Source organism: Grammomys surdaster, unplaced genomic scaffold (genome assembly GCF_004785775.1).
Source record: "Grammomys surdaster isolate TR1022 unplaced genomic scaffold, NIH_TR_1.0 125368, whole genome shotgun sequence".
Classification (NCBI taxonomy): Eukaryota; Metazoa; Chordata; class Mammalia; order Rodentia; family Muridae; genus Grammomys; species Grammomys surdaster.
Window position 1 is genome coordinate 538365 of NW_021620240.1, and position 27948 is coordinate 566312.

At 47.9% G+C, this 27948-nt stretch overlaps 1 protein-coding gene across 1 annotated transcript in view; it reads left to right on the top strand.

The window, feature by feature from the left end:
* Nucleotides 1-14615, top strand: part of Kif1c (kinesin family member 1C) — a 29779-nt gene extending 15164 nt beyond the window's left edge. Inside the window, exons 17-23 of the mRNA XM_028785906.1 lie at nucleotides 1682-1761; nucleotides 3047-3141; nucleotides 8125-8208; nucleotides 8787-8973; nucleotides 9096-9168; nucleotides 9877-10491; nucleotides 12362-14615. Of these exons, the coding sequence (XP_028641739.1) occupies nucleotides 1682-1761; nucleotides 3047-3141; nucleotides 8125-8208; nucleotides 8787-8973; nucleotides 9096-9168; nucleotides 9877-10491; nucleotides 12362-13039 (1812 nt within the window). The 3' untranslated portion in view covers nucleotides 13040-14615. The remainder of the gene's footprint in view (nucleotides 1-1681; nucleotides 1762-3046; nucleotides 3142-8124; nucleotides 8209-8786; nucleotides 8974-9095; nucleotides 9169-9876; nucleotides 10492-12361) is intronic.
* The last annotated feature ends 13333 nt before the right edge of the window (nucleotides 14616-27948 follow it).

Below are 27948 nucleotides of genomic sequence, written 5' to 3' on the forward strand. Positions count from 1 at the left end.
CCCCTCCTTTCCTTTACTTTGAGATAGGGCCTCGCTATGTAGCTTTAGATGGCCTGGAACTCACTATATAAACCAGGCTGGCATCCAGGTCAGAAATCCACCTGCCTCTTTTTCTTGAGTGCTTAGATTAAAGGCATGCTCAGGCCCAGGTCATTTTCCTCTTTGTAATGAGTAGTGTTTCCACACCAAGTCTTACCTTCCCATGTTGGCTATGATGGTCTGATAGGCCAGCCAACCAACCATGACTGTATCTGATTCAGCCCTCTCCCACCCAGAACCACCCTGAGGTGAGTTAGAAAGTGAAAGCAAATCCTTGTAAAGAATGGAGGCTTCATTGGTTGGAGGGCTTAGGAAAGCTTCATGGAAGGGGCACTTGAGACAGACCCAGAGGGACATGAAGCAAATGATTTTGGCAGTGTGGGTGGAGATGGTAAATAGGTTGTACTGGGCGTGGGAACATGGTGGGGCTAGCAGCTCCCTCAGCAGCCAGAGGTTCCCAAGACCTGTTTCTGGAGTGCAGAGCAGTACACTGGGCAAGAGCACAGAGTTGGGGAAGAGACCCTCAAAAGGGCTTGGACATGTGGGCTGTGGCTCTCATCGGGAAGAGGTCCAGGGAAGCCAGAATGTGGAGCAGAGTAGCCAGATGGGAGTGTCCATTGAGGTCTCTTGCCATCAGGCAGTGTGGGCGGGAGGCTGGGAACCCAAAACTCAGGGAGGTCTGAAGAGGGATAGTACAGGGGGTGTGGGCCCAGGCAGCCACCATAGGGAAAGGTCTTTTCCTGGGGTGACAGTGTGTCACCTAAAGAGTATGAGGGAACAGGTCCAGTGTGTTACCCAGAGGTACGTGCTTGGGGAGGGTGGGGGTGACATAAGAAAGATAGGTGATAGTGTGCTGTGGAGGCCTGAGTGAGTTACACGCTCACCACAAAGCAGCTTAGTGACCAGTGTGTGAGGCTGTGGGCAGGGATAGCTGCTGGGGTAAGTGCCCTGGCCTTAGGTGAAGAGGCTCAGGGAAAGGAAGGAGTCTGCTGCAACAAACAGTTTTTGTTCTGTTTGTTTATAGGCAGAGCCATGCTACATATCCCAGGCTCTGCTTGCACTCGTAACCCTTTTTGCCTCTGTGCCTGAATTATAGATACACATATCATGCTTAGCTTTTGTTTGATTTTAAAATGGAGGGTGACACTTGGTTTTTAAATTATTAAAAGTAACCCATGCTCATAGAAAATCAAGGTATAATGGAAGGCGAGGTGTACCCATTTCCTGACCCTGCCCTTCTCTTCCTTCCCAGAAGTTACAAGGCAGATGTGTAGGAAGAAGCAATGGGGCTGGGGGATAGAAGGGACACAAAGAAAACAACATTGGTGCAGGTGGTATCCAAGGCTTCTAGCCAGGGAGTTTGCAGTTCTGAGACAGGCTCTAGGAGGGTCTGGGTGTGGGTGGGGGTAGGGAGATAGCTTTCTAGGTCTAGTTGTGAGTGAAGATGCTGTGTGAGAGTTGGGAACCAGAGGTGCTTGAGGAAGCTTGGAGGGTGGAAAGCTCCCCACCAGTAAGGGCAGAATGAGCAGCGGGCAGTACTAAAACCAGAGACGTCCGTTCCTAACCCCCTGCTCTCTTCTCTGTGGTTGTTCTGATTATCATGAACCTTTAGCCCTGACCACCTCTGCCTGTCTGCCTACAGACTCCACACCTGGTAAATCTGAACGAGGACCCCTTGATGTCTGAATGTCTTCTCTACCACATCAAAGATGGCATCACCAGGTAAGTACTTTTGTACCCTTCAGGTTGTTATGTGACTTCAGAAGGACTGACACATTGATCATTGTGACTCTCTTTGGTGGCTACTGCAGATTCTCCAGGTCTCTGGACAGCTGCCTCCCTGAGTGCTCTTTCAGCATTTTTTTCTTTTCAAAGATTTTATGTTTATTTATGTGCGTGTGTCTGCGTCAGGGAATGCCACATGTGTGCAGGCCCACAGAGGCCGAAGGAGGCCCTAGATCCCCTGAAGCTGGAGTTATGGGCAGCTGTGAGCTGCCTGACATAGGAACTGGGAACCAAACTTAGGCCTCCTTAATTGTAGTACATGTGACTGTGTGGCTGGGCATGGTGGCACACACCTTTAATTCCAGCATTTGGGAGGCAGAGGCAGGTGGATCTAGAGAGTGAGTCCAGGATGGCCAGGGCTACACAGAGAAACCCTGTGTCCAAAAAAAAGGTAGTACAAGTACATGCTCTATGCTCTTTCTTAACCAAGGAGCCATCTTTCCGACCCTGCACCCTCCCCACCACGACCTCCCGTTTTGAGACCTTGTAGCCCAAGAGCCCAGGCTAGCCTCAAATTCAAAATTTTCATGTCTCAGCCTCTCAGATATTGAGATTATAGGTGTATAATGTAATACACACACACACACATTATGTGTGTGTGTGTGTGTGTGTGTGTGTGTACACCTACCTAACTCCTCTCCGATCTTGAAAAACTGTTGAGGCCCCCAGATTAGCGACCAGTCTTCAACTTGGAGAAGGGCTGGTAATTCTTGGCACCATGGGGTCGCTCCTGGGGAAGAGGTCTTACTGGAGCAGAAGAACTGCTGGGAACTAGGCTGCTGCTCTTTTAGCCTCTAACATTCCTTAGCAGCTGAGACCCTGGGGAAGGCAAAAGGAAACCTTGGCTGGTCCCATGTTGTGAGAGTCAGTGTTCACAGGAGGCTCCAGGGTTGAGCCAAGTGGCTTTAATAGCTGCTGCTAAGAAAACCTGGAGATAAAGTGTAAGGCTGCCTGCCCACCTTCACCATGCTGCCTACCCACACCAGGCTGCCCTTTCCCCTTTGCTGCATGATTAAGGATCAGGGATTCCTGGGTTCTAATCCCAGCTTCCAGTATTGCTTAGCTCTACCATCTTGTCCCATTCCCCTCCCTGGACCCCGCGTCTCTGTGAAATGAGATTAGCATCTGACTCACCGAGCTGGATGAGCTGGTACTCTGGTACTCGGGAGGCAGTTGGCAAATATTGAACATGCTTAGAAAATGTTGGCCATTACTCCCCCAGGGTTGGCCAGGTAGATGTGGACATCAAGTTGACTGGCCAGTTCATCCGGGAGCAGCACTGCCTCTTCCGCAGCATCCCTCAGCCTGATGGAGAAGGTAATGGCCTGAGGGGAAAGTGGAATTGCTAAGATAGAGAGGGGGCCTGTGTACCACACAGAGAGTGAGCCATGCAGAGGCTCGAGGAGGGGTGCATCCTCTCCCTCTGTAGTCTGAGCTCATGGGGAAGCAGTGTGGGGATGGGGCTCTGAGCGTGGCTGCGGACAGCTGGGGTCTTGAGGCACAAGTACCATGTTGCTGTACCTTGGAGCGTGGGACTTGGGTGGTGAGGAAATAGGAATACTGCTTCCTTCATTCCTCCTTTCCTTAGCACTGTGGTTATTATGTTTGAAACCTGTATTGTTTCAATGGGATATCTGAATTTATCTCTGTGGGAAACTTGAGTCGATGGAGCAATGGTGACAAGGGTTTCTGAGCACTAAGTGACCTAGGTGTCTCTGTGGTTCCAAAGCTCTTGGAGCCTTTAGCTCTTAATATAACTGCAAAGCTTTAAAGACTCTCAGGTTCTAGCCAGGAGTGTTGGCACTTGGGAAGCAGAGGCAGAAGAATCTCTGTGAGTTTGAGGCCAGCCTCGTCTACACAGCAAGTTCTAGGACAGCCAGGGCTACACAGAAAAATCTTGTCTTGGAAAACCAACCAAACAAAAAAGAATAGTGGGTTCCGAGGGTGACAGCTTGTTGACATTTCAAGACATTGCACAGTTTAGAGTGTTTGTTTCATGCTGTTGGGGATTGAACCTGGGGCTTCAGCCATGTGCCTGCTGGACAAGAACTCTAACACTGAGTCCTGTGTACTACCACGGAATCCTTCGCCCCAACATATTTTCTGTTTGCTTTGGGTTCTCTCTGAGTAGGTCAGACTGACCTCACACTCTTTTTTTTTTTTTTATTTTTTTAAATATTTATTTATTTATTTTATTGATGAGTACACTGTAGCTGTCTTCAGACACACCAGAAGAGGGCATCCAATCTCATTACGGATGGTTGTGAGCCACCATGTGGTTGCTGGGATTTGAACTCAGGACCTCTGGAAGAGCAGTCAGTGCTCTTAACCGCTGAGCCATCTCTCCAGCCCCTGACCTCACACTCTTAATCCTGTTGCCTCACCCTCTCAAACACTGGGAGTACAGGCTCCATACCTGGCTCTCAGCACTTTTTATGTGTGTGATATGTGTATGTGTCTGTGTGTGTGTGTGTGTGTGTGTGTGTGTGGTGTGTTTGTGTCAAGGCCAGAGACTGACATCAGTTGTCCTCTGTAATTGTTTCCCCAGACTCTTTTTCAGAGACACAGTCTTTCTGTGAACCTAAAAGCCTGATGATACAGCAAGACTGGGTGGCCAGGGAGCTCCAAAGAGCCACCTTTTCCACTTCCCCCAGCCATCTGGTGACATTGTACATTACCATAGCCAGCTTTTACCGGGGATACAAAACTCAGGTCTACATGCTGGTGGAACAGGCACTAAGCATTAGCCAGGAATGTGCATGTGGAGGCAGAAGCAGGAGGCTCACTGGAGCCCATGAGTTGGGTGCCAGCATAGGCACTGTGTAGAGTCCATTAAAAAAGAAAAAGAAGAAAAACACTATCCTGTTTCTTATAGCTCAGGTTAGGACATTCGATTTCAGTTTGGTTCAGGAGATTGGTGCAGTCAGTCTGGTCTGGTTCGGGTCCCCATGGTGAACAAGCGCTTCCCCTTTTGGGGCTGGAAGCTGTTGAATCAGTTCAGAACAGGGAACTATTGCTGTGTTCCTGTTCTGTGGTTACCCTCAGGCCATAGGCTCGGGAAGGGAGATATTAAAGTATGTGAGGTCTTGTAGGGCGAGCCCATGTTCCAGGAGTCCATAGTGTATCTGTCAGAGGAGGTGACACTCACAGCATATGGCTGTGATACCTGTGGGGCAAGGCTGTATTCCAGAGTGCATAGTGTGTTAGAGGAGGTGACAGATGTTTAGTATACAAGACTGTGACATATGTTACAATAAAAAACAGTCAAGTCTGTCTGTGCTCCAAAGGGTAGTCTGTAAAGGTTTAGTCCATCTGGACTGTTGTTCCAACAGTAGACTTAAGATTTACCAGAGACAGGTAGAGAAAGTGTAGGCATTGGGGACATGCAATAGTTATATAGACTGAACTGACCATCTAGTTTTCTCTTTGAGTTGTCTCAGCTCATAGGAGACAGATCTCAGGTGTCCAGGTTAGGTAATCTGCCCTAGAAAACAACAGAGCTGCATGGAAACACAGATTGACAGTTGCAGGGGCTGTGCCCTTGGCTGTGCCCTTGGCTGTGCCCTTGGCTGTGCCCTTGGCTGTGCCCTTGGCTGTGCCCTTGGCTGCTGGATTCCTGAGGGTTCAAGAACTAGGAAATGAGGACTGGGAATGTGGCTGATGTGGTAGAGTGTTTGTGTAGCTTGTGTGAAGCCGTGAATTTGCACTGCAGTACTGCACACAGCTGACTGTGCTGGCACGTGTCTGTGATCCCAACCCCCCAGGAGAGGGAGTTGGGAGTATGTGGGGTGGCAGAGAACCAGGAGTTCAAGGTTATCCTCCCTGTCTCACGAAAGGGTAGTAAAGTGTCTGCTGACTGATCTGGAATAGTCACCTCATCTGGTCCCATTTTCTTTCTGTAACACCACACCTGTTCCATCCTTTAGATAATCTTTAGTTTATCTGCTTTTAAAAATTGTTAGAATTCCCAGGCAGTGGTGGCATACCCCTTTAGACCCAGGACTCTGGAGGCAGAGGCAGGCTGATCTCTGTGAGTTCAAGGCCAGCTTGGACTACAGAGTGAGTTCCAAGACAGCCAGGGTTATACAGAGAAACCCTGCCTCTAAGACCAAACAAAAAAAAGTTACAGTCATCCTGTTGAAATATGTTCTTATTTAGTGTCTGTGCATGCGTGTGGAGATCAGAGGACAACTTTCATAGGTCAGTTCTCTCCTTTTGCCATATGAATTGGGAGGATTGAACTCGTATCAGGCACAGTAGCAATACCTGTACCTGCTAAGTCATCTTCACTGGCCTTGAATTGTCCTAGTCTTCATCTACCTTAGTGGCCAGGTTAAGGTCTGGGAGAGCAGGGATTGGTGGTTTTTACCTGGCATATGGCTGAGTATTGGGGCATGGTGGGAAGTAAATGAGAGTAAGATAGACTGCCCCACCCCTGCCAATCCTCTTGGTGTTCTCAGTCATGCAGTGTTGCCGTAGATGTGTCCTTCCCAGGCTGCGTCTGTCCATTGACATCTAAGTCACCCATCACACTTCAGCTGGGATCTCCTCCCTCACGGAAACCTTGCCTGTCCTCTGTCCATAAGCTAGGGCTATCTGTGCTGCCTTGGTCTTCCCTCTGCATCACCAGTAGGCCCAGTACCTGTTTCTGTCTGATGCTGGAGTCCATCCTAGTTCCCATGGTTTTCTATTACTTGTAGTATAAACAATAAAAAAAAAGGGGGGGGGGCAGAGAGCCAGGCTTGGTGCGCACGGCTTTAATCCTAGCACTTGGGAGACAGAGGCAGGTGGATCTCTAAGAGTTTGAAGCCAGTCTTGTCTACAGAGTGAGCTCCAGAATAGTCAGAGCTACATAGTGAGACCCTATTTAAGAAATAAAAAAGTTGGGCTGGAGAGATGGCTCAGCAGTTAGGAACACTGTTTGCTCTTCCAAAGATCCTGAGTTCAATTCACAGCATCTGCATGGTGGCTCACAACCATCTGTGATGGGATCTGACGCCCTTTTCTGGTGTGTCTGAAGACAGCAACAGTGTACTCATAAAAGTAAATAAGTAAATCTTAAGTAAAAATAAAATTAAGTTAGGCTGGGGATATAGCTCAGTGGTAGATCCCTAAGTTTAATCTCGAGTCTACCTGTCTGCCTCTCTCTGTGTCTCTCTCTGTATCTGTGTGTGTCTGTGTCTGTCTGTCTGTCTGTCTGTCTGTCTCTCTCTCTCTCTCTCTCTCTCTCTCGCGCACACACACACACAGAGTAAATAAATAGGAAAAGTCTAGACATGGTGGCACACAGCTTTAATCACAGCATTTGAAAGGCAGAGGTAGGCAGATCTCTGTGAGTTTGAGGCTAGCCTGGTCTACATAGTAACAGTTCCAGGACTACACAATGAGACCCTGACTCAATAAATACAGAAATAGATAATTAATAAGTTATGTTTGCATATTGACATTATATTTTCAACTACTCTATGAATAAAGACTTCATATCCCAATTTTTAGAAAATTCCAAAACCTAGATAATTTGTTAAGTCTCACTGGCTCAGCAGTCATAGATCCTGGTCTTTGGAACTTGAGGGTCCTCCAGTGAAAATAAGATACCACTAATTAAGAGGGCTGCTTTGAGTATCTTTGTGCTCCTGCAAGCAATGGGCTCAGAGGTAGACAGATGTTTGGGGTGGGATTTTTTTTCTATTTGTTTTCTGAGGTAGGGTCTTAACCATGTACTCCAGGCTGAGCTCAAACTCACTATGTAGTTCAGGCTAGCTAACCTCAGACTTCCAGCAATCCTTCTGCCTCAGCCTCCTGAATAATGGGCGTTCAGATATGTGGCACCATGTCCAGCTAGGGTTGGGCTGACTTTATTTACCCTGTGTTGGTTGTGACTTGAGAAGATTAACCGGATGACAGCCGTTTGTGAGATGCAGTAGACAGAGTGCCCATTGGAGGCATCCAGATCTGGATGGGGGCAGTGTTAACAAGACACGTGGGAATGGACGCCTGGAAGGCAGCAGTGCTGGGGCCTCTGAGAGTGATGACTTCTAAGCTGTGGTTAGGGAGCGTGGTGGTGGGTCCATAGGAGCCACTGCAGAGGATTCTGGGAGTCACAGTAGGGTCTCTAACCCTCCTTCTGCTCTTCTTTTCCTGTGCTGCCTGCCACCAGAGGGGCTGTGGCACCCCTGCAGGTACTGGGGTGGACCTGGTGGTGCATGTGTGCTTTGGGGGTGAGACAAGGTGGGAGTCTAACCACAGTACAGTGTCTGAGAGTCTAATCTTTCCCTGCCCTTCCTTTATCCCTCCACTCAGTGATGGTCACACTGGAGCCTTGTGAAGGAGCTGAGACATATGTCAATGGGAAGCTTGTGACGGAGCCGCTGGTGCTGAAGTCAGGTAGAAGATGTGTCGCAGAGGCTGGGGACATAGCTCAGAGGTAGAGCGCTTGCCTAGCATGTGCAAGGCCCTGTGTTCAGTTCCCAGTACCATACACACACACAAAAGATGTGTTACAGAGTATAGGTCTGGGACATAGCCTTCCTAGGAAGTGCTAGGGCAGGGCTTTCTGGGCACCTTCTAGGATGAGACCTTGGGATAGATCAGAAAGATCAGAAGAGTGAAGACAAGAAGGAGCTGGGAGAAGAGATTAAGGCATGAAGTCTCTTGCTTCCCTGGGGACATGGGAAGAGGATGCCTTTTCTTCCTACAGCTCACCTGAATAAGTAGGTGCTTCCTGGGGTCCACACCTGAATAAGTAGGTGCTCCCTGGGGTCCACACCTGAATAAGTAGGTGCTCCCTGGGGTCCACACCTGAATAAGTAGGTGCTCCTGGGTCAGTGAGAGGCACATTGACTCTGACTGTTTCATCTTTGGGGTGGTAGGCAGGTCCCCTGGAATCAAGGGCAAGATCTGTGCTTGGGCCTGGGCATGGCTTTGCTGCTGTGAGTGAGGAAGTCTGCTCTTCCCATTTCCAGGAAACAGGATTGTAATGGGCAAGAACCATGTTTTCCGCTTCAATCACCCGGAGCAAGCACGGCTGGAACGAGAACGTGGGGTCCCCCCGCCCCCAGGACCTCCCTCCGAGCCTGTGGACTGGAACTTTGCTCAGAAGGAGCTATTGGAGCAGCAAGGCATAGACATCAAGCTAGAAATGGAGAAGAGGTACGAGGGGGTCTCCCATCGGTCTCTCCGACCTTTGGGAGCCTAGCATTCTCTTGTTGGTGATGCCCACTGCGGTAGTTCCAGGGACCTCACAGCTTCTCCCTCCCTCTGTCTGATCCCAGGCTGCAGGACTTGGAGAATCAGTACCGGAAAGAAAAGGAAGAGGCTGACCTTCTGCTGGAGCAGCAGCGGCTGGTGAGGGACAAGTGGGGGTCCAGCAGAGCCTGGAGACGGGCGAGTGGACAGACTAACAGTGAAGCTGGCATCATCTCAGCCTAGCTTTGCCCTTGGTTTCCTGGGTGACATCTAGTAGGAAAAGTTAGGAGAGAAAGATGAGGTAGAAGGAACCATGTACGGGAACTAGCACTCTGCCCAGTTAATGGCGCTCCCTGCATAGCAGTGGTCCTGGCTCCTTGAGATCACTTCCAGGTATCATCATTCATGTAAGGTTTTTCCTTAAATGGACTTTTAAGTCTTTACCCTCATCCCGAGAGTAATACATAGTCATTTGCTGCATAATGACAGTACTGTCAATGACAGACCATGTATACAGGGGTGGTCCCATGAGATGATATCAGCTAATGTGTAGCTGCCTTGACTTATTTCAATGCAGTCTGTAATGTTCAATGATAAAATCATTTTAGGACACATTTCTCAGAACACATCTCTATAGTTACGTGGCATATGACATATATGCTCAAAACCCCAGACACAGTTAACTGCTACTATTAGACTTGACAGCTCCTGTTGTAAGTGGTTAATCATCAGACTTAGCTTTGCTGTCCAGACCAGTCCCTGAGAGGCAGAGCAGGTCCTGGGTCCAGGTGTACTGAGTGGTTCCCTGTGTCTCTGACACAAGGGTGGTCTCTGAGGTGACCTTAGTTCTCTTCTCTCTGGCCCTAGTATGCAGACTCTGACAGTGGGGAAGACTCTGACAAGCGCTCTTGTGAAGAAAGCTGGCGGCTGATTTCCTCCTTGCGGGAGCAGCTGCCCCCTACCACAGTTCAGACCATTGTCAAGCGCTGTGGCCTGCCCAGCAGTGGCAAGCGCAGGGCCCCTCGAAGAGTTTATCAGATCCCTCAGCGACGGCGGCTCCAGGGCAAAGACCCCCGATGGGCCACCATGGCTGACCTGAAGATGCAAGCAGTTAAGGAGATATGCTATGAGGTGGCCCTGGCTGACTTCCGTCATGGACGAGCAGAGATCGAAGCCCTGGCTGCTCTCAAGATGAGGGAGCTGTGCCGTACCTACGGCAAGCCTGAGGGCCCTGGAGATGCCTGGAGAGCTGTGGCCAGGGATGTCTGGGATACTGTGGGTGAAGAAGAAGGATGTGGAGGTGGTGGAGGTGGTGGTGAGGAAGGAGCCCGTGGGGCAGAGGTGGAGGACCTCCGGGCTCACATTGACAAGCTGACAGGAATTCTGCAGGAAGTAAAGCTGCAGAACAGCAGTAAGGACCGCGAGCTGCAGGCCCTGCGGGACCGGATGCTCCGCATGGAGAGGGTTATCCCGTTGACCCAGGTAGGAAGCCTGCTGGCCACTTCTTCCCGCCTCTCCTTCAGCTCTTGCCTGCCTGTTAGGATCCTGCAGCGTCCCAGTCACATACCAACTTTCTTCCCTGTCTTTTGAGAAGGCTTACTGAAGTTCAACAGGCTGTTTTTTGAGTTTATGAATCACATGCTTCACAATCTCCAGATTGATACTAAAAATAGATTGTATATGGGCTGGAGAGGTGACTCAACCACTAAGCTGCTCTTTCAGAGGACCCTAGTTCAGTTTCCAGCACCCACTTAGTTGCTGGAACTCCAGTGCCCTCTTCTGGTCTGCATGCAGGCGCTGCACACATGTGGTGCATAAACATACATACAGGCAAATGAAAAATAAATAAATAGATTCTACAGGCTTCAGGTGGTAAATGCTTGCCACCAAAACATGAGGATCTGAGTTCGATTCCCAGAACCCTTGTTGGGTACAGTGGTTTACATTTATAACTTTTTTATTTTTTTTAAGATTTATTTATTTATTATATGTAAGTACACTGTAGCTGTCTTCAGACATCCATATGAGGGCATCAGATCTCATTACAGATGGTTGTGAGCCACCATGTGGTTGCTGGGATTTGAACTCATGACCTCTAGAAGAGCAGTCAGTGCTCTTAACCGCTGAGCCATCTCTCCAGCCCGTGGTTTACATTTATAATCCTAGTGCTGTAGGCAAGAGGGAATGGAAACAGGCAGATCTCTACGGCTTGTTGGCTGTCTGCCTAGTCTACTCCATGAGTTCTAGGGCAGTAAGGGACCCTGTGTCAAAAAACAAGGTAGACACACTTGAGGAGGACACTGAAGGTCGTCTTCTGCCCTACACACACACACGCCTGGGCCCATGTCCATGCACACATACGCATAAAAATATCTTCACGAAGACACAGTACAGATTCTGGACTAGGTATGCTTAGCACATGGCTATAATTGCAGCACTTAAGAGGCAGACACAGGAAGATCAGTAGTTCAAGACCAGCCTGAGGTACATCTCAAAAAAGAAACAGAAGTACAGATTCTGACATCCACCAGCCCTACCATACCAAATGTTTCTCTGGGGTCTGTGTCTGACAGACTCCCGGGGTGTTTCTGAAGTACAGTAGAATCTGAGAACCACTAGTAGAGAACAGCACTTGGTGGTTACCTGAAGCCTGTTCCTGTGTGTACACATAACTGGCCTCCCCTCTGATCACTCTAGAGAGATTGAAGGGGAATACTCACCTTTCTCCCCCTTTGCATGTATTCACTCAAATATACATTGTGAGATTATGTTACAAGCACCTTCTGCCCTGTTCCAGCCACCCTTTAAAGACACCACAGATGGTTATAGTCATGACTTGAGGTTACCAAAGGCTTTTCTCCAGTGCAGCTTCCAGTCCTGTCCCCTCACCAACCCCACTTCAGCCGCTCTAGCTTGCTGGGCATGTTCATATCTCAAGGCCTTGGGACCTGTTGGTCTGTCCCTCCCTGGTTTCCCCTGTGCAGTCATACTGCTGGCTTCTCACTTCCTCCAGGCCTTAACTGAAGTACTGACCTCTTGGTGAATTCATGGTGGCCGCCCTTAACTTGCTTCCTGTCCTTCCTGACTCTGTTCTCCGACTGAAGTGGAGCGCACCTAGTTCGTACAGCATTTGGTGGCAAATGGTGTTATTACTGAATCATCACAGCTAAGAGGTGGCAGGCAGGATTGAGCTCATACCATTTAGTGGTGGGCCCATGCTCCTAGGTCATTATGTCCAAACCGTACTCTACACCCCATCTGTCCCTCTGGGCTCTTATATCATGCTCCTTGAATCTCGTGCACTCGGTACTCTGCTCTCCCTACATCTCTTTTCTCCTGGTCTCTCTCCCAGGATCTTGAGGATGATAATGAAGAATCTGGTTTGGTCACCTGGGCCCCACCCGAAGGGTCAGAGGTAGTCGAGGAGGCAGTGCCCAATGACCATTCACCAGCTGTCCGGCCCACCTCACCACCCCTGTCCAGCTGGGAGCGGGTGTCAAGACTGATGGAAGAGGATCCTGCCTTCCGGCGCGGCCGCCTTCGCTGGCTCAAGCAGGAGCAGCTGCGGCTGCAGGGACTGCAGGGCTCTGGGGGCCGGGGTGGAGGACTGCGCAGGCCTCCAGCCCGCTTTGTGCCCCCGCATGATTGCAAGCTGCGCTTCCCCTTCAAGAGCAACCCTCAGCACAGGGAGTCCTGGCCAGGAATGGGGAGTGGAGAGGCCCCAACCCCCCAGCCCCCTGAAGAGGTCACTGCGCCCCCACCTCCCCCTAGCCGCAGGCCTCCAAGTCCTCGAAGGCCCCACCGGCCTCGCAGGAATTCCCTAGATGGGGGGAGCCGATCTCGGGGAGGGGGTTCTACACAGCCAGAACCCCAGCACTTACGGCCCCAGAAGCACAACTCTTATCCCCAACAGCCCCAACCTTACCCACCCCAGCGGCCAGGGCCCCGCTACCCACCATACACTACCCCTCCGCGAATGCGACGGCAGCGCTCAGCCCCTGACCTCAAAGAGAGTGGGGCGGCTGTGTGAGTCCCACATGCTGGGCAGACAGGGCCTAGTGGGGCCCTTGCTAGGAGAAAGGTGCCCGCTGCTTCCCCAAGAAGCCCTGGGCCAGGAAGGCCAGAAAGCAGAGAGCAAGAGAGAGGAAAGGTCCGAGTAGGTGGTAGAAGATGCCGAGAGTGAGCTGGAGGCTGAGGGAAGAAGAGGGCGCGGAGTTGCCAGGAGCAAACCAAAGTCAAGGAGGAACCGAAGGAAGTTGTCTTGGGGCTACCCGTTGCAGGGGGGAGTCCCACAAACGCTGCTATGGGTGGGTGGGTGGGCGGGCTGGGGTCTGCATAGCCAGTGTTTGACTTTCTTTTTGAGTGGGTGCAACGGGGAGAGAACCAAGAGTGAGGTGGGTTCTTCTCCCCGGCTCTTGTCCGTCCGTCAGTCCGTCTATCTGTGGTGGATTTCTGTTTCCAGGGAGGTGTGGTGGGATCCTAAGTCATTCCCTTCCCCTTCCAGGCCTCCTGCTATATTTAGGGGACCTGTCTGGTTTGGCTGGAGTCCCACAGGAATGTGGGACCTCTTAATAAAGGATAGAAAACAGCTTGTGGCTAGTTGGGTTTTAGTAGAGGTTGGGTTGTGTGAGTAAAGTGTATCGTTTTACTAAGTGTGTCATCTCACGTCATTTCTGCACGTGCATGTGTCCACCTCATCGGCACTCTGAGCAGGCAAATGCTGCCATCCTGTTTTCTTGAATTGAAAACCTGTCCCTCTCTTCTGGGTACATAGCCTGATCTTTCATTTCTGTTTGCTCTGGGTCTCCGCCCAGGTTCTGTACCCTCAGTGTCCTTGATAAAGGAGGTAGAGCTGTGAGGGGCAATGGGATCTTTCGGTCTGTCAGTACCTAGGTGGAAGATTTGGGGTTCTACCTCATTGACTCACCTCACTTGTTTGAAAGGTGTCTGGGCGGCGAGTGTGGGTCAGACTTCCTACAGCTATTGTGTATGTTCATTTCACCTGTTACTTGTCCTTCCCCAGGCCACGTTCACCCTCCTGAGCAGCATTTTAAGACTCACTTTCTAAGCCAGGCATTGTGGTGCACACTTTGAATCCCCACAGAAATAGGCAGATCTCTGAGTTCGAGGCCAGCTTGGTCTACAGAGTCAGTTCCACGGTAGCCAGGGCCACACAGAGAAACCCTGTCTCCAAAAACAAAACAAACAAAGAAGATAAAATCACTTTCTAGCTAGATGGGTATTGTGTTGCCCTTCTTTGAATGAAGCATTGGGATGCTGAGACAAGAAAATTGACACAGGTTCAAAGCCAGCCTAAACTACACAAGACCCTGTTATAAATGATCACACACCACCCCCGCCAACAACCCAAAATGGTTAAAACGTAAAAATAATTTAGATTATGAATGTGAGTGTGGGTTTGTATGTGTGAGTGCCATGCCTGTGGAGGACAGCACAGTGTCATCAGATCCATGGGATCTTGTGGGGTATTGTCATCTACGTGATGCTTTGCTGATATTGAACTCTTGTTCTCTTCAAGAATAGTATGTACCCTTAACCACTGAGCTATCTGCCCACCCTAGAGTTTAATAAAAATTCAGAAAATACGCTGCGTTTGTTTTTAACTCTGGTTTGAGTAGCAAGCATAGCAATGCCGCGTAATAAGTTTGCAGGTTCAATTATATCAAGCATAGCCCTGAGCTTGCTGAGTCCCTGAGTCACTGGGTTTTTATCTTGTTACTTAAATTTGAGCTGTTGCTTTGCAGCTTCCTGAAGTCAGACTTGTGCAAGCAGCCAGATGGTAAATCCTCCAAACTGACCCAGGGCTCTGTGCAGTGATAGCATGTGGTTTGCAGCCAATTTCTTCTTCCCCCTGCTGCTGGCTACTTTGATTTTGACACTTTTGATTGCTGGGTTTCTAGAAACCTGTTGGCTGTGATTTAGGACCTGGAGTGTAATGGATAGTTTGGTGGTAGTGTTTACTTGAGCGGGTTTATGATGTGGTTGGGGAGAGCAAGTGTAAGCAAGAAAATGATAGAGTCCAAAGGTCTCTGCAGTCAGGGTGAGCTGTGTGTTGCAACGTAGGAGTCCAGATGGGGGCTGGGGAAGGGAATGCCAGTCTCAGCTACAACTGGATGTCTTTCTCTAAGGACTGCATTATATAAATAGGTATTACCTTTAAAAAACTGAATTCAGTCTTCCACATCTGTCTTTAACAATGTGAATAGACAGGATTTTATTCCGAGAACCGCCCATGAGTCTCATGTGCATGTGCCAACCTGTGCTGTGCGTACCATTTCATCCTTAACCCTGTCCCCATTTCAGATGGGGAGACAGGTTGGATTGGAATGGGTTGCCTAAGTGTGTAGTTCTTCAGTGGTGAAGTTAGGGTTCTAACCCAGGCTACGCTGGACTTCATCCAGCTCCCCAGGACATGGATATTGTTTCCTCCAGGGTCCACACTGTACCCTTCCAAGTGTATCCTAAGCCTGCCTCTAGCCTCTGTTCTCTCCAGCTTTGTGCTATGAGCAAGTGAGAGCCACTATTTCAGGAGCCTGCTCTAAAATCATGGGATGTTGCCTGCCCAGTCCTCGGCTTTCTGTCCCTCTCGGTTTTGGCACTGCTACAGTGTCTCCCTTGGTTTCCCTGGCAATTCAGTTTGCTTCTCCTCCTTTCTCTCTTCAGAGATTTCTTTCCGTTAGTTACACAGACTCCAGGTGTCACCTGAGATTTTTGTAGTGTGAATACATTAGAGATCTTCTGTTTCTTTTTTGCCTCTCATATTCTCTATTTCTTTATACACTGGTAACTTCTAGGTTTGGTTTGAAATTCTTCTTTTCCTTTAAAAAAGGTGGGGGGGAGGTTGTTTTGTTTTAGGCAGGAGACATTTATATAGTCCAGATCGGTTTCAAACTTGTGGCCTTCCTACCCCAGCCTCAGAAATTCAGGGATTGCTGAGGTTCACTGCCATGTTTAGCAGTTGTTGTTGTTTGAGACAGAGCCTCTCTCTCTGTATAACCCTAGCTGACCTGGCATCTGCTATGTAGACCAAGCTAGTCCCCAACTTTCTTGTCTTCTGAAGGAAGCTGAGATTATAGGCATGTGTCATTATTCCTGGATGCTTTGACCTTTATTATTTTTGGTTTTTTAATGGGACAGGGTCTCACTATGAATCCCTGGTACTGGCCTAGAACTTTTTAGGTATACCACAATGGCCTTGAACTCATACAAGTCCACATGTATCACCTCAAGTTCTGGGGTTAAAGGTATGAACCACCATGTTCAGACCAATTTTATTTTATCTGTCTATCTGACTGTCCGTCTGTCTATCTATCTTGATTTTTCGAGACAGGATTTCTCTGTGTACCCTTGGCTGTCCTGGAACTCACCTTGAAATTAGAGCTCTGCCTACCTCTGCATCTTGAGTGCTGGGATTAAGGGCATGAGCCACCATTCCCTGGATCTTTGATCTGTTTTGAAACAATCTCACTGTGCAGCCCAGGCTGACCCAGCATGGCCTCAGTTTTCAACAGTTGTCCTGGCTCAGCCTCTTGAGCTTGTACAGTTGTGTAGCCACTGCCTAAAGTCAGAGGTATTAATGAGGCAGCAGAATGTCTAGCGTACCAACTTTGTGCTAGTGAGTCATGCTAGTTTAAGTAGGAAACTTAAAACCAGCCTGCCTTGGATTGGGTTCTCTATAGTTTTATGGGCGTATGAAGAAGACACCACAGACTCAGGTTTCCAGAGATTCTGTGTGAAGGAATAAGGTGATAATATTGGTGTGATTGGTAAGAGAGTGTGGGACTCAGGATGGTGAGAATATACCCATGGTTCTGAAGCAAAACATTATTGGGTAGTTGGTGACATTAACTCTTTTAAAAGGCAAGGCATGGGCCAATGAAATGCTTAGGAGGTAAAAGAACTTGCCTCTCAAGCCTGATGGCTTGAGTTTCATCCCAGGACCCTCATGCACACATGCACACGAAATAAAATTATTTAAATTTTTTTGCTTGTTTTGTTTTTCAAGACGGGGATTCTTTATATAGCCTTGGCTGTCCTTGAACTAGCTTTGAAGACCAGGCTGACCTCAAAGTCACAGAGATCTGTCTGCCTCTGTTTCCCTAGTGCTTTAAGCCTGAGTAGGATTAAAGATGTGCACCACCACTGCCTGACTCAAAACAAAATTTTACTGTAATAAAAAAATAGATGGGCAATGGCGGTTATGCATGGCTTTAATCCCAGCACTCAGGAAGCAGAAGCAGACAGATCTCTGAGTTTGAGGCCAGCCTGATCTACAGGATGAATTTCCAGACAGCCAGAGCTACACAAAGAAACCCTGCCTCAAAACCACCACCATTACCACCATCACTACCACCACCACCACCACCACAACATAAACAAAGAAGACATCTTTGGTTACTTGGTTAAAGATGGCTTGGTGCTTGCCTCTTCATGTCAAAAGGGAACAGTCTCTGACTCTCTAAGAGTGATTTTCACTCTTTGTCACTTCTGTCACCATTCTTTTGTTTGTTATTGGGACAAGGTCCCGCCGTGCAGCTCTGCCTGGCTTGGACCTTGCTATGTTGACCAGCTGTGCCTTGAACTCACAAACATCTGCCTATCTCTTTGTGCTGGGATTAAGGTACAAGCTACCAGCTCGTGACCCACTCCTGTGGTTCTTGAAGGGCAAGAGGAGGCTGTGGTATCATCCATCTGGTGGAGTGTCTTGTGAAGTGTCTGGTCACCAGATGTGAATTTCAGAAGCTGCTTCTCTCATCCCTAAGCAGTTCCACACACATGGGAGCTGCAGTGTCCATGATAGCCTTCTCAGGACTGCCACCTCAGCTCCAGTTCCCTTGTGTCCTCTTCCTCCTGGAGAAGGAAGGTTTTCAGACATGGGAGAAGTCGTGCTGTGAGAACTGGTAGCTGCGGTGACGGGACTGAGAAGTACAGCCGCAAGCTGTGTTAGGAGTGACCCTGGTGGTCGCTGTAGTGAGCCTCTGCTAAAACTCCACGGATACTTTGCTTTTAAATTTTCCCTTTTTTTGTAAATGATCATGAGAAATGCTCTTGCAAAGCAAGAGAGAAACGGGTCTCCTTCCCTGGAGTTTAGGCCCCATCCCTATAGATGAGAAACTTGCATACAGTAAGGAACTTCAGCACTCACAGGCCTGGGCTCCAGCTTCCCTAATTACCTGTGTGCTCTGGACCTCAGTTTTTTCCTTCTCAGTCCAAAAGCTCTAGTAACTCAGTGGAGCCGTGGGGGAAGGCCTGGGGAAAGGAAGAAGGTGTTGCAAAACAAGGTGACTCTTAAAGGATGCCAAAGCCTCCCTCCAGCTCAACACTAAGCAAGCACCCCTCCCCCAGGCCCGCTTGTCCCACGGTTGTGGTTGTCCACTAGGGGGAGAAAAGTCACTTGTTCCTTGGAATGGTGTCTGTGCTTTGAGAGAGCATGGCTGTTCCTGTCCCGGTGGTTACAGCAACGCTGCCTCTTCTCCTAGAGGACGGAAAGTGCATGTGCAGAGAGGCGTGCTGGTATTTCCGCTTCTCGCCAGTCTGTACCTAGGACTGAGGATGAAACTGGAAGACGAGACAAGGGGAAAAGGAACTTGTGGAAGTTCTTTCTCTTGGACTAGCTGTCATCTTTGTTATTCCGGAAGAGAAAACCTGACTTTCTTTGGAGTTACAATTCCATCTCCTTAACGGATGCTCTTGAAGTGGAAGAGAAGGAACATCGTCTGCTATGTGAAGTTTACAGGATCAGCCAACTTAGGGAAAATGGTGCCTCTCTACTAGAGGACTGAGTTTTGCTTTGTTTGAAATCTAACAAATAAAGTAGAAGGGGCTGGAAGACAGCCCAGAGTGGTTTAAGAGCACTTCAAAAGGACCAGAATTTAGTTTTCTTTCCTTCTTTTTTTTGGTTTTTCGAGACAGGGTTTCTCTGTGTAGCCCTGGCTGTCCTGGAACTCACTCTGTAGAGCCCACGCTGGCCTCGAACTCAGAAACCCACCTGCCTCTGCCTCCCAAGTGCTGGGATTAAAGGCGTGCGCCACCACCACCCGGCCAGAATTTAGTTTTCAACTCTCTATACCGGAAAACTCAAAACTACTTCCAACTGCAGCTCCAGGGGATCTGGTGCCCTCTTCTGGCTTCCACAGGCATCTGACACACACACACACACACACACACACTACATTTTTTAAAAAATAAGAAATGTAGTAGAGGGGCTGGAGAGAGACGGCTCAGCAGTTAAGAGCACCAACTGCTCTTCCAGAGGTTCTGAGTTCAATTTCCAGCAACCACATGGTGGCTCACAACCATCTGTAATGGGATCTGATGCCCTCTTCTGGTATGTCTGAAGAAAGCAATGGCATATTCGTATATATCAAATAAATAAACAAACAAACAAACAAACTTAATAAAAGAAATGTAGGAGAAGCTGGGCGGTGGTGGCACACACCTTTAATCCCGGCACTTGGGAGGCAGAGGCAGGCGGATTTCTGAGTTCGAGAGTTCGAGGCTAGCCTGGTCTACAGAGTGAGTTCCAGGACAGCCAGGTCTACACAGAGAAACCCTGTCTTGAAAAAAACAAAATCAAAAACAAAAAAAAAACCCAAAAAAACAAACAAAAAAAGAAATGTAGGAGAAACTGAAGTAATCCCCTCCCCTCCCAGTAGGTATTGTGCTTTTCTGAAAATGAATCTTAAAATGTTCCTTTAACAATTTGTTTTTTTTTGTTTTTGAGACAGGGTCTCATGTAATCTTGAACTCACTGTGTGTTTGAGGTTGGCCTTGAACTGATTCTTCCGCCCTCATCTTGAGAGGGTTGGAATTATGAGCCTGCACCACCATCCCTGTTAGCAAGCACTTACTGGATTCCACTTTATCCCAGCACTGTGAAGTTGTCAGGGGACTGCAAGGGATTGACTGAAGGGGAAGAAATAGAGAATTTATAATCTGTGCAAATGAATGTGAATTAGGGTATCTTTTAAATTACCCATTTTATGTGTACGGGTGTTTTGTCTGTCTGTATATCTGTGCACCACATATGTGCATGCCTAAGGAGGCCATTCGAGGTGGTCAGATCCCCTGAGCCTGGGATGACAGTCAGTTGTGAACCTCCGTGTGGGTACTGGGAATTGAACCAGGGTCCTGTAGAAGGACAACTGCTAGTGCTCTTGAATGCTGAGCTGTCTCTCTAGCCCTGGTGTTCTTCGAGTGTCTGTAAAGAGCATCCCCAGCTGAGGATGTAGCTAGCCTAGTTCGAGCAAGGCGCTGGGTTTGATTCCAAGCCCTTTGTAAGTCTGGCATGGTGGGATGTGCTTGGAAGCTTAGCACTTGGAAGGCTGGAGCAGGAGGAGGACGAGTTTGATGCCAGCCGGGGCTACATGAGATTTTTGTCTCAAAAAAGAAAAAAAAAACCCACAACAAATAAATGAATAATTATGTATCTATATCTATATATACACATGTGAAAATTGGGGCTGAAAGTATAGTTTAGTGAAAGAAAACTTGCCTAGCATGCCTAGGAACCTTGGTTTAATTTCCAGGACTATTTAAAAAACACTTTGAGCCAGGCAGTGGTGGCACATGCCTTTAATCTCAGCACTTGGGAGGCAGAGGCTGAGGCAGGTGGATTTCTGAGTTTGAGGCCAGCTTGGTCTACAGAGTGAGTTCCAGGACAGCCTGGCTATACAGAGAAACCCTGTCTCGAAAAACCAAATAAAATAAAATAACCACTTAATAAGCTGTGCATGGTGGCACAAGCTTTTAATCACATCGATTGGGAGGCAGAAGCAGGTGAATCTCTGTGAGTTTGAGGCTAGCATGGTCTACAGAGTGAGTTCTAGGATAGCCAAGGGCTATCTGGAAAAAAAAAACATTTACTTATATCTGGAATATATTTTTAAAATCCATAAACTCATTTTATGTGTGCTTCTTTACAAAGATACCTTGTTCAGTACACACCAGTGAGTCATTAGCTTTGTTGTCATGGAGTCTGGAGAGCTGTCTCAGGAATGTTTGCTGTTCTTACAGGAGAACCCAGGCTCGGTTCCTAGCGGTCACATGGCACCAACAACTAGCTGTCACTCCAGTGCAGGAGATCCCATGCCCTCTTCTGACGCCCGAGGTTGCCAGGCATACACATGGTGTGCATTCAAACACGCAAGCACACACTCGTGCACATAAATAACAAATTGATAAATCTTTTAAAAATATGTACTTTTTCGTGTCTCTAATCCCAGCACTGGAGAGGCAGAGGTAAGTGGATTTCTGTGAGATCAAGGCTAGCCTGGACAACATAACAAGTTCCAGGACAGCCAGGGCCACATAATAGAGAGACTCTGTCTCATAAATAAATAAATAAATAAATAAATAAATAAATAAATAAATAAGGCAAGAAAGAGAGAAAGAAAGAGGAAGGAAGGAAGAAAGGAAGGAAGGGAGGGAGGGAGGGAGGGAGGGAGGGAGGGAGGGAGGGAGGGAGGGAGGCAAGAGTACTTTTGACCAGATATGGTGGCACATCTTTTTAATACCAGCACTCAGGAGGCAGAGGCAGATGGATCTCTGTGAGTTCTAGGCTAGCCTGGTCTACATAGTGAGTTATAGGTTAGCCAGTGCTATATAGTGAGACCTTGTCTCAAAATAAACAACAACAACAACAAAAAAAACCAGCAAAACAAACTGAAACGCCGGGCGATGGTGGCACATGCCTTTAATCCCAGCACTTGGGAGGCAGAGGCAGGTGGATTTCTGAGTTCGAGGCCAGCCTGGTGTACAGAGTGAGTTCCAGGACAGCCAGGGCTATACAGAGAAACCCTGTCTCAAAGAAAAAAAAACTGAAACAAACAAACAAACAAAAAAAAAAAACCCTACCAACAACAATAAAACCTATTACAAAAAATGTGCTATAGTGACAATTTTGGAATTAAAAACCTATAGAAATATTATAAGAACATGTTTTCATCTTTAATCCCAGGTGTGGGGATATGGGACTCCTACGGACTGTCTGCTTCGCTATGATTTGCCTCATGCTCTAACAGACCCATGGTTTTGTCAGCTGCAGAGTTGCTGTGATGGTGCGATGTTTGGAATTTGGGGAACTTTTCAGAGGCCCCGAGAGGCAGAGCTGGAGGTGGCTGATTATTTGGTGGGGTGGGGATGGGGCAGTTGCCGTTTGTTAGTAGTCATGCTCTAAGAAGAAACAAAAGGAAAGAATTCAGAGTCTCTCTCTCTCTCTCTCTCTCTCTCTCTCTCTCTCTCTCTCTCTCTCCCCCTTTATCTTTTTCTCTTATCTAGTGATAAGAGCTGAAACTGGGGTGGTGGTGGTTAAGGATGGGAAGTAGCAAAGCCCAGCTACAGTGTATGCTTTCATTCTTTTGAGACAGAGTCTCATGTACTCAGGGTTAATTTTTTTTTGTTTGTTCTGTTTTTTTGTTCGTTTGTTTTTCGAGACAGGGTTTCTCTGTGTAGCCCTGGCTGTCCTGGAACTCACTCTGTACACCAGGCTGGCCTCGAACTCAGAAATCCACCTGCCTCTGCCTCCCGAGTGCTGGGATTAAAGGTGTGTGCCACCACAGCCCGGCTTCAGGCTGTGGTGTTCAATCTTGAACTCACTATATATCTAAAAATGGCCTGTGATCTCTTTGCCTCTATGTTCTAGGTGCTAGTATTATAGGTATGCAGCCCACACCAAGCTTTAAAGGTGTGTTGTCTGTTGTGTTTGTTTTATATGTATAAATATTGTTCATGCACATATGTCTGTGCATCATGCGAATGCCTGATACTACAGAGATCAGAAGAGGGCATCAGACCCCCTGGAACTAGAGTTATATATGATCGTGTGCCTCATATGAGTGCTGGGAATTAAATCCGGGTCCCCAGCCGGTGCTTTTAACCTCCAAGTCCTCTCTCCAGCCCCTGGTTTTCTTTTTATTTAAAGCCATAAACTTCCTAGGTGGTTCTGGTGTGCAGTAGCTTTGGTCTTACTGCTAAAGGGAAAAACTAAACCACACTCAAACATGGTCACATTTAGGCTCCCACAGAAATGTCACCTTGTACTGTTTCTAGTACTCTGAGAGGACTGGAATTTTAAAATATTATTTCTCTGACAGATTTTTTTTTATTGTTCTACATGTCTCAAAACTCTGTACAAACTGAATTCCAGCAGTCTAATAGTGGGCTACTGTTAGTTGCTTTATTTATACATAGAATGATTAAGTTTCTTGTCTAAGTATGCACCGGAAGTGAGTGGAACCTGAGTTTGAGTTTTGGCAATGACCTAACGCCAGAGTCTGTGTCTTCACCTTAAGATGTGCCTTCCCTCGAGGCTAGCCTGGTCTACAGAGTGAGTTCCAGGACAGCCAGGGCTACACAGAGAAACCCTGTCTCGAAAAACCAAACCAAAAAAAAAAAAAAAAAAAAAAAAAGATGTGCCTTCCCTTTAGCCAGAAACTGCCTCCCTGCCTATGTGAGACCAGTTAGTTATCAGCACATTAGAGGCACGTTAGAGACCCAGTTGTATCTCTGCATTGAGCTTTGCAGAGGAGGGAGAGAAAAATGATAAAGTTCAGGTGCTCCTCTTGAGAGGCCGTGAGACAAGAGACCCCTGTGTTGTTGGAGATGAGCTGTGTGGCAGGAGAGAGGCCGAGTCCTAGGACAACTGCATTTGCAGCAAGAGAGGCCAGCCCCACAAGGAAAGATTGATGAGCAGGCTGTGAAGGCTCATTGTTAGAGGAGTGTCTGGGGTGGCTGCGATTTGTTGGACTCTAAGACCTCGTTGTATGTGGGGGCTACAGAAGGGCTGATACTTGGAGGAAGAATCTTCATGAAGACATCCCTGGGGCCTGCCATGTGGCTCAGAGGTGTGAGAACTGAAGGCTGAAAAGGAGGAACTAGTTCACGGGAGCTCTCAGTGGCAAACGCCTAAAGCCATGACTTTTCCCAGAACAGAGGCTAGGGATGGGGTGGGAGAGGCAGGCATGGAACATAAGCAAGGATCTGACTTGCAGAAGGACAGAACCCTTCTTACCTAGAGGAACCCTGTGCTTCTGGGTGGATAGGCCCCTGGGCTCCTCCACGGAGCTAAATAGACCTACAAGTTATTGCTTGCAACTGAGCCCACCCTAATTCCATAGGATCATTTGTCCCTAAGAGCATAGCACTCTCTAGAGAAGATGTAGGAAAGTTTAGGGTCCCAAGACTATCCTCATTTAGCTTCCAAGAAAGCAGCCGCTCACTCGATCTCTCCTGTTGTGTGGGTGGGTAGGGTGGCAATGGGAAGGATTTTTTCCCCAAGTTTCCGACTCCAGATTACCTGCCTTCTCTGCTTGCTCACCTCTTAGCCTAGACCAGCTTTCCTCAACCTGTGGGTCGGGACCCCCACAAGGATGACGTATCAGATAGCCTGCATATCATATTTACTTTGTGATTCATAACAGTAGCAAAACTACCAGGTTATGAAGCAAAGTTACAAAGTGGCAACAATTGGGTGGGGCGGGTTGGGTTTTTCTGAGACAGGGTTTCTCTGTGTATCCCTGACTGTCCTAGAATTTACTCTGTAGGCCAGGCTGGCCTGGAACTCAGAGATTAAAGGAATGATTAAAGGCTGGAATTAAAGGCATGAACCACCACCACCTGGCCCACAATGAAATAATTTATAGTTGGAAATCACCACAACATTAGGAACTGTATTAAAGGGTCTCAGTGTTAGAAAGGTTTGAGAACTGCTGGTCTAGACAGTCGCTGGGGCTCTGGGTTTTCAGAAGCCTTGAACACTGCAGTGCTGAGGATGGGTAGAGAGGGTCGAGTCAGTGACGTTCTTTGATAATGAACCACTGGGAGTGATGGATTCTTCTCCTTGGCTTCAGGAACTCACCAGTCCCAGGCCTGTGATGTCAACCAGGATGGATTTTGCAGCCTCACCCGTTGCCCTTACTCTGGCAGCTGCCCTCCATCTGCCCTTCCCTCGGAACACCTGGTGCAAGAGGGCGGAAGCGGAGGCTGCAAGCCGGAAGCAGCAGCCTGAGTCCTTATCTTTGTTTTCCTGCTTCCACCTGGTTCCTCCTGACTCTGATCTCTCTCCCTCAGGGTGGTTGGAAAGGGACTCAGTTCTTAACTCTTCTGCTTCCAGGTCTGTTTTCTGCAATCCTGGGGGAGGGTATAAACTCACGCCTTCAATCTCAGCCTCCCACACCATCAACAACATACCTTCAAGAGACAAGCTTTCTAGAAGAAAAACCCATACATGAAATGTACTCTTGCCCATTACTGACTTTGTAACTTGAACCCTTGAACCTCTTTCTCTCTCTCTCTCTCTCTCTCTCTCTCTCTCTCTCTCTCTCTCTCTCTGTCTCGTGTGTGTGTGTGTGTGTGTGTGTGTGTGTGTGTGTGTGATGCAGGAGAAAAACGGTAGTAAGACTGATGATATAGAGGATTTACTAATGAACTTGATTAGGAAATATTAAGTTGCCGGGCGGTGGTGGCGCACGCCTTTAATCCCAGTACTTGGGAGGCAGAGGCAGGCGGATTTCTGAGTTCAAGAGTTCGAGGCTAGCCTGGTCTACAGAGTGAGTTCCAGGATAGCCAGGGCTACACAGAGAAACCCTGTATTGAAAAAAAAAAAAGAAAAAGAAAAAGAAAAAAAAAGGAAATATTAAGTTATACAAGGTTGAATTTAGCTAAAGGATTGCTGCCTTCTATTGGACTGACTGGAAGATAAGCAGTGGATTAACCAGACCTGTTAGAAACTGTAAGGAAGAAAAATTTGAGCCATCATTGAAGTTTCAGGACACCAAGAAAGATTTTTAAAAATTATTCATTATTGATTTTATGTGTGTGGCTGTTATTTCTGCATGTATTTCTGTGCACTGTGTGTGTGTGTGTGTGTGTGTGTGTGTGTGTGTGTTTTGCCTGCGGAGGCATCAGAAGAGGGAAGGAGTTAGACCTCGGGAATTGGAGTTACCAACCATTGTGAGTGATCATGTCGATGCTGGGAAAGGAGCCCAGGTTCTCTGGAAGAACAGCCAGTGCTCTAAACCACTAAGCCGTCTCTCCAGCCCCATGGTTTTCTTTTTCCTGGAAGTTCTTGACACCTCACAGCCTCGTTGGCTGGGTTGTTCCTCTTCACCTGAAGTCTCAGCTTAGCTGCCTTTGTCACAGGAAACTGTGACCCCTCCGTGTGCATAAATACATTTTTCTTCACACTTACCCTGGGTGCATGTGTATTCCTGAGCTCATCACATGATCACAGAGACATGTTTTGTGTTTGCGAGCTCCTTGACACTGTGCTTGTCGGGGTCTCAGAATGAGTCACATTCACCTTTTGACTGGGAATCATCAGTCTGTCAGGAGAGAAGCCATCTTGAGGCTATGAAGCCATCTATTAAGGTGGGTGTGCTAAGTGCCAGAAAGGCAGGTTAAAGGACACCACAGTCTCTAATTTACCAGAAGCGGCTTGATCTTGACTTCCTGGCAGCTAGCCAGAGACGAATGCCTGTCTACCTCCAGCTGAAGGAAGTTTCTTGAGAAGGAGTCTAAGATCGAGCCAGCCCAGGGGCTCTGCAATCAACAGCCTTAGGGGATGCTTAGAGGAGCCATGCATCCACAACCAGGCAGATGTTCTTGCTGACAGGAAGGATAGTTGTCCCATGGTGAATGGAACCGGAGACTCGGTACTGAAAGACTGCAGTACCACTTTATTCTATCTGAGTTGGTTTCTGTTTGTTTAATTATATTTTTATCTATTTGTTGACAATTTCATACATATACACAATGCATTTTTTCACACACCCATCCCCTGCTTCCAGCTCTCCTCAGACCCATCCCCAAATCCTCTTCTTCCCAACTTCATGTCTCCTCTCCTTCTCTTCCTCCTCCTCTTCTTTTTTTCCTCCTCTTCCTCCTTTTTCTTCTTCCTCACCAAATCCAGTTAGTTCTGCCTGTATATGAATGGGTGTGGATCTATCTATTAGAACAGCGACATCCCCAAAGAGAAATAAATGATTCTCCTTTCCCCAAGTGCTGTAAACTTCAAATAGCTCCTCAGTCAGGAGTGACTTTACACACATCGGCTAGGATTTTGAGTGGCTTGATCTTGTACCAGTCTTGTGCAAGTAAGTACACCTAGTGTGAGTTTCTGAGTGCAGCAGCCGTGTCATGCCCAGAACACAGCATTTCACAGGTCTCCTCCCTGTCTTCTAGCTCTTAATGTTTTCCATTCCTCTATTCCAATATTCCCTGAGCCTTGGTTGGGGACACTATAGATGTCTCATTTAGGGCTGAGCACTCACAGACACTTCTCAGCTCTTGGAGCAGTTATATGTCTCTGCATTAACCACTGTCCACGGCATAAGGAAGCTTTTCTGACCAAGGTAGAGAGCAGCACAAATCTATGCATATAAACACAAATATTTTGAAGGCTGTTTGACAACATAAGCATTTAGCAAGATAATAGTGGGCTCCCTACTAGGGCGTATGATTTCCTACCTGTGGACTTTTAACCACGTTTATAGTATTAGGCATGAATTCCCTCCTGTGAAGCAGGCCCTAAACTGCTTCCATCTCCAGTCTGAAAGCAGTTGGTGACCCCGATGACTGTCAAGCCGTTATTGTGCCTATGAGACCAGTGCCAGGTAAAACCATAGTTATCTTTTATCCATCTGCAGCCTGCACAATAGCTTTTTCTTCTTCTTTTTTTTTTTTTTTTTGGTTTTTCGAGACAGGGTTTCTCTGTGTAGCCCTGGCTGTCCTGGAACTCACTCTGTAGACCAGGCTGGCCTCGAACTCAGAAATCCGCCTGCCTCTGCCTCCCAAGTGCTGGGATTAAAGGCGTGTGCCACCACTGCCCAGCCTGCACAATAGCTTCTGACAGTATGACAGCTAGCCTGGAGCTGGGCAGTGGTGGCGCACGCCTTTAATCCCAGCACTTGGGAGGCAGAG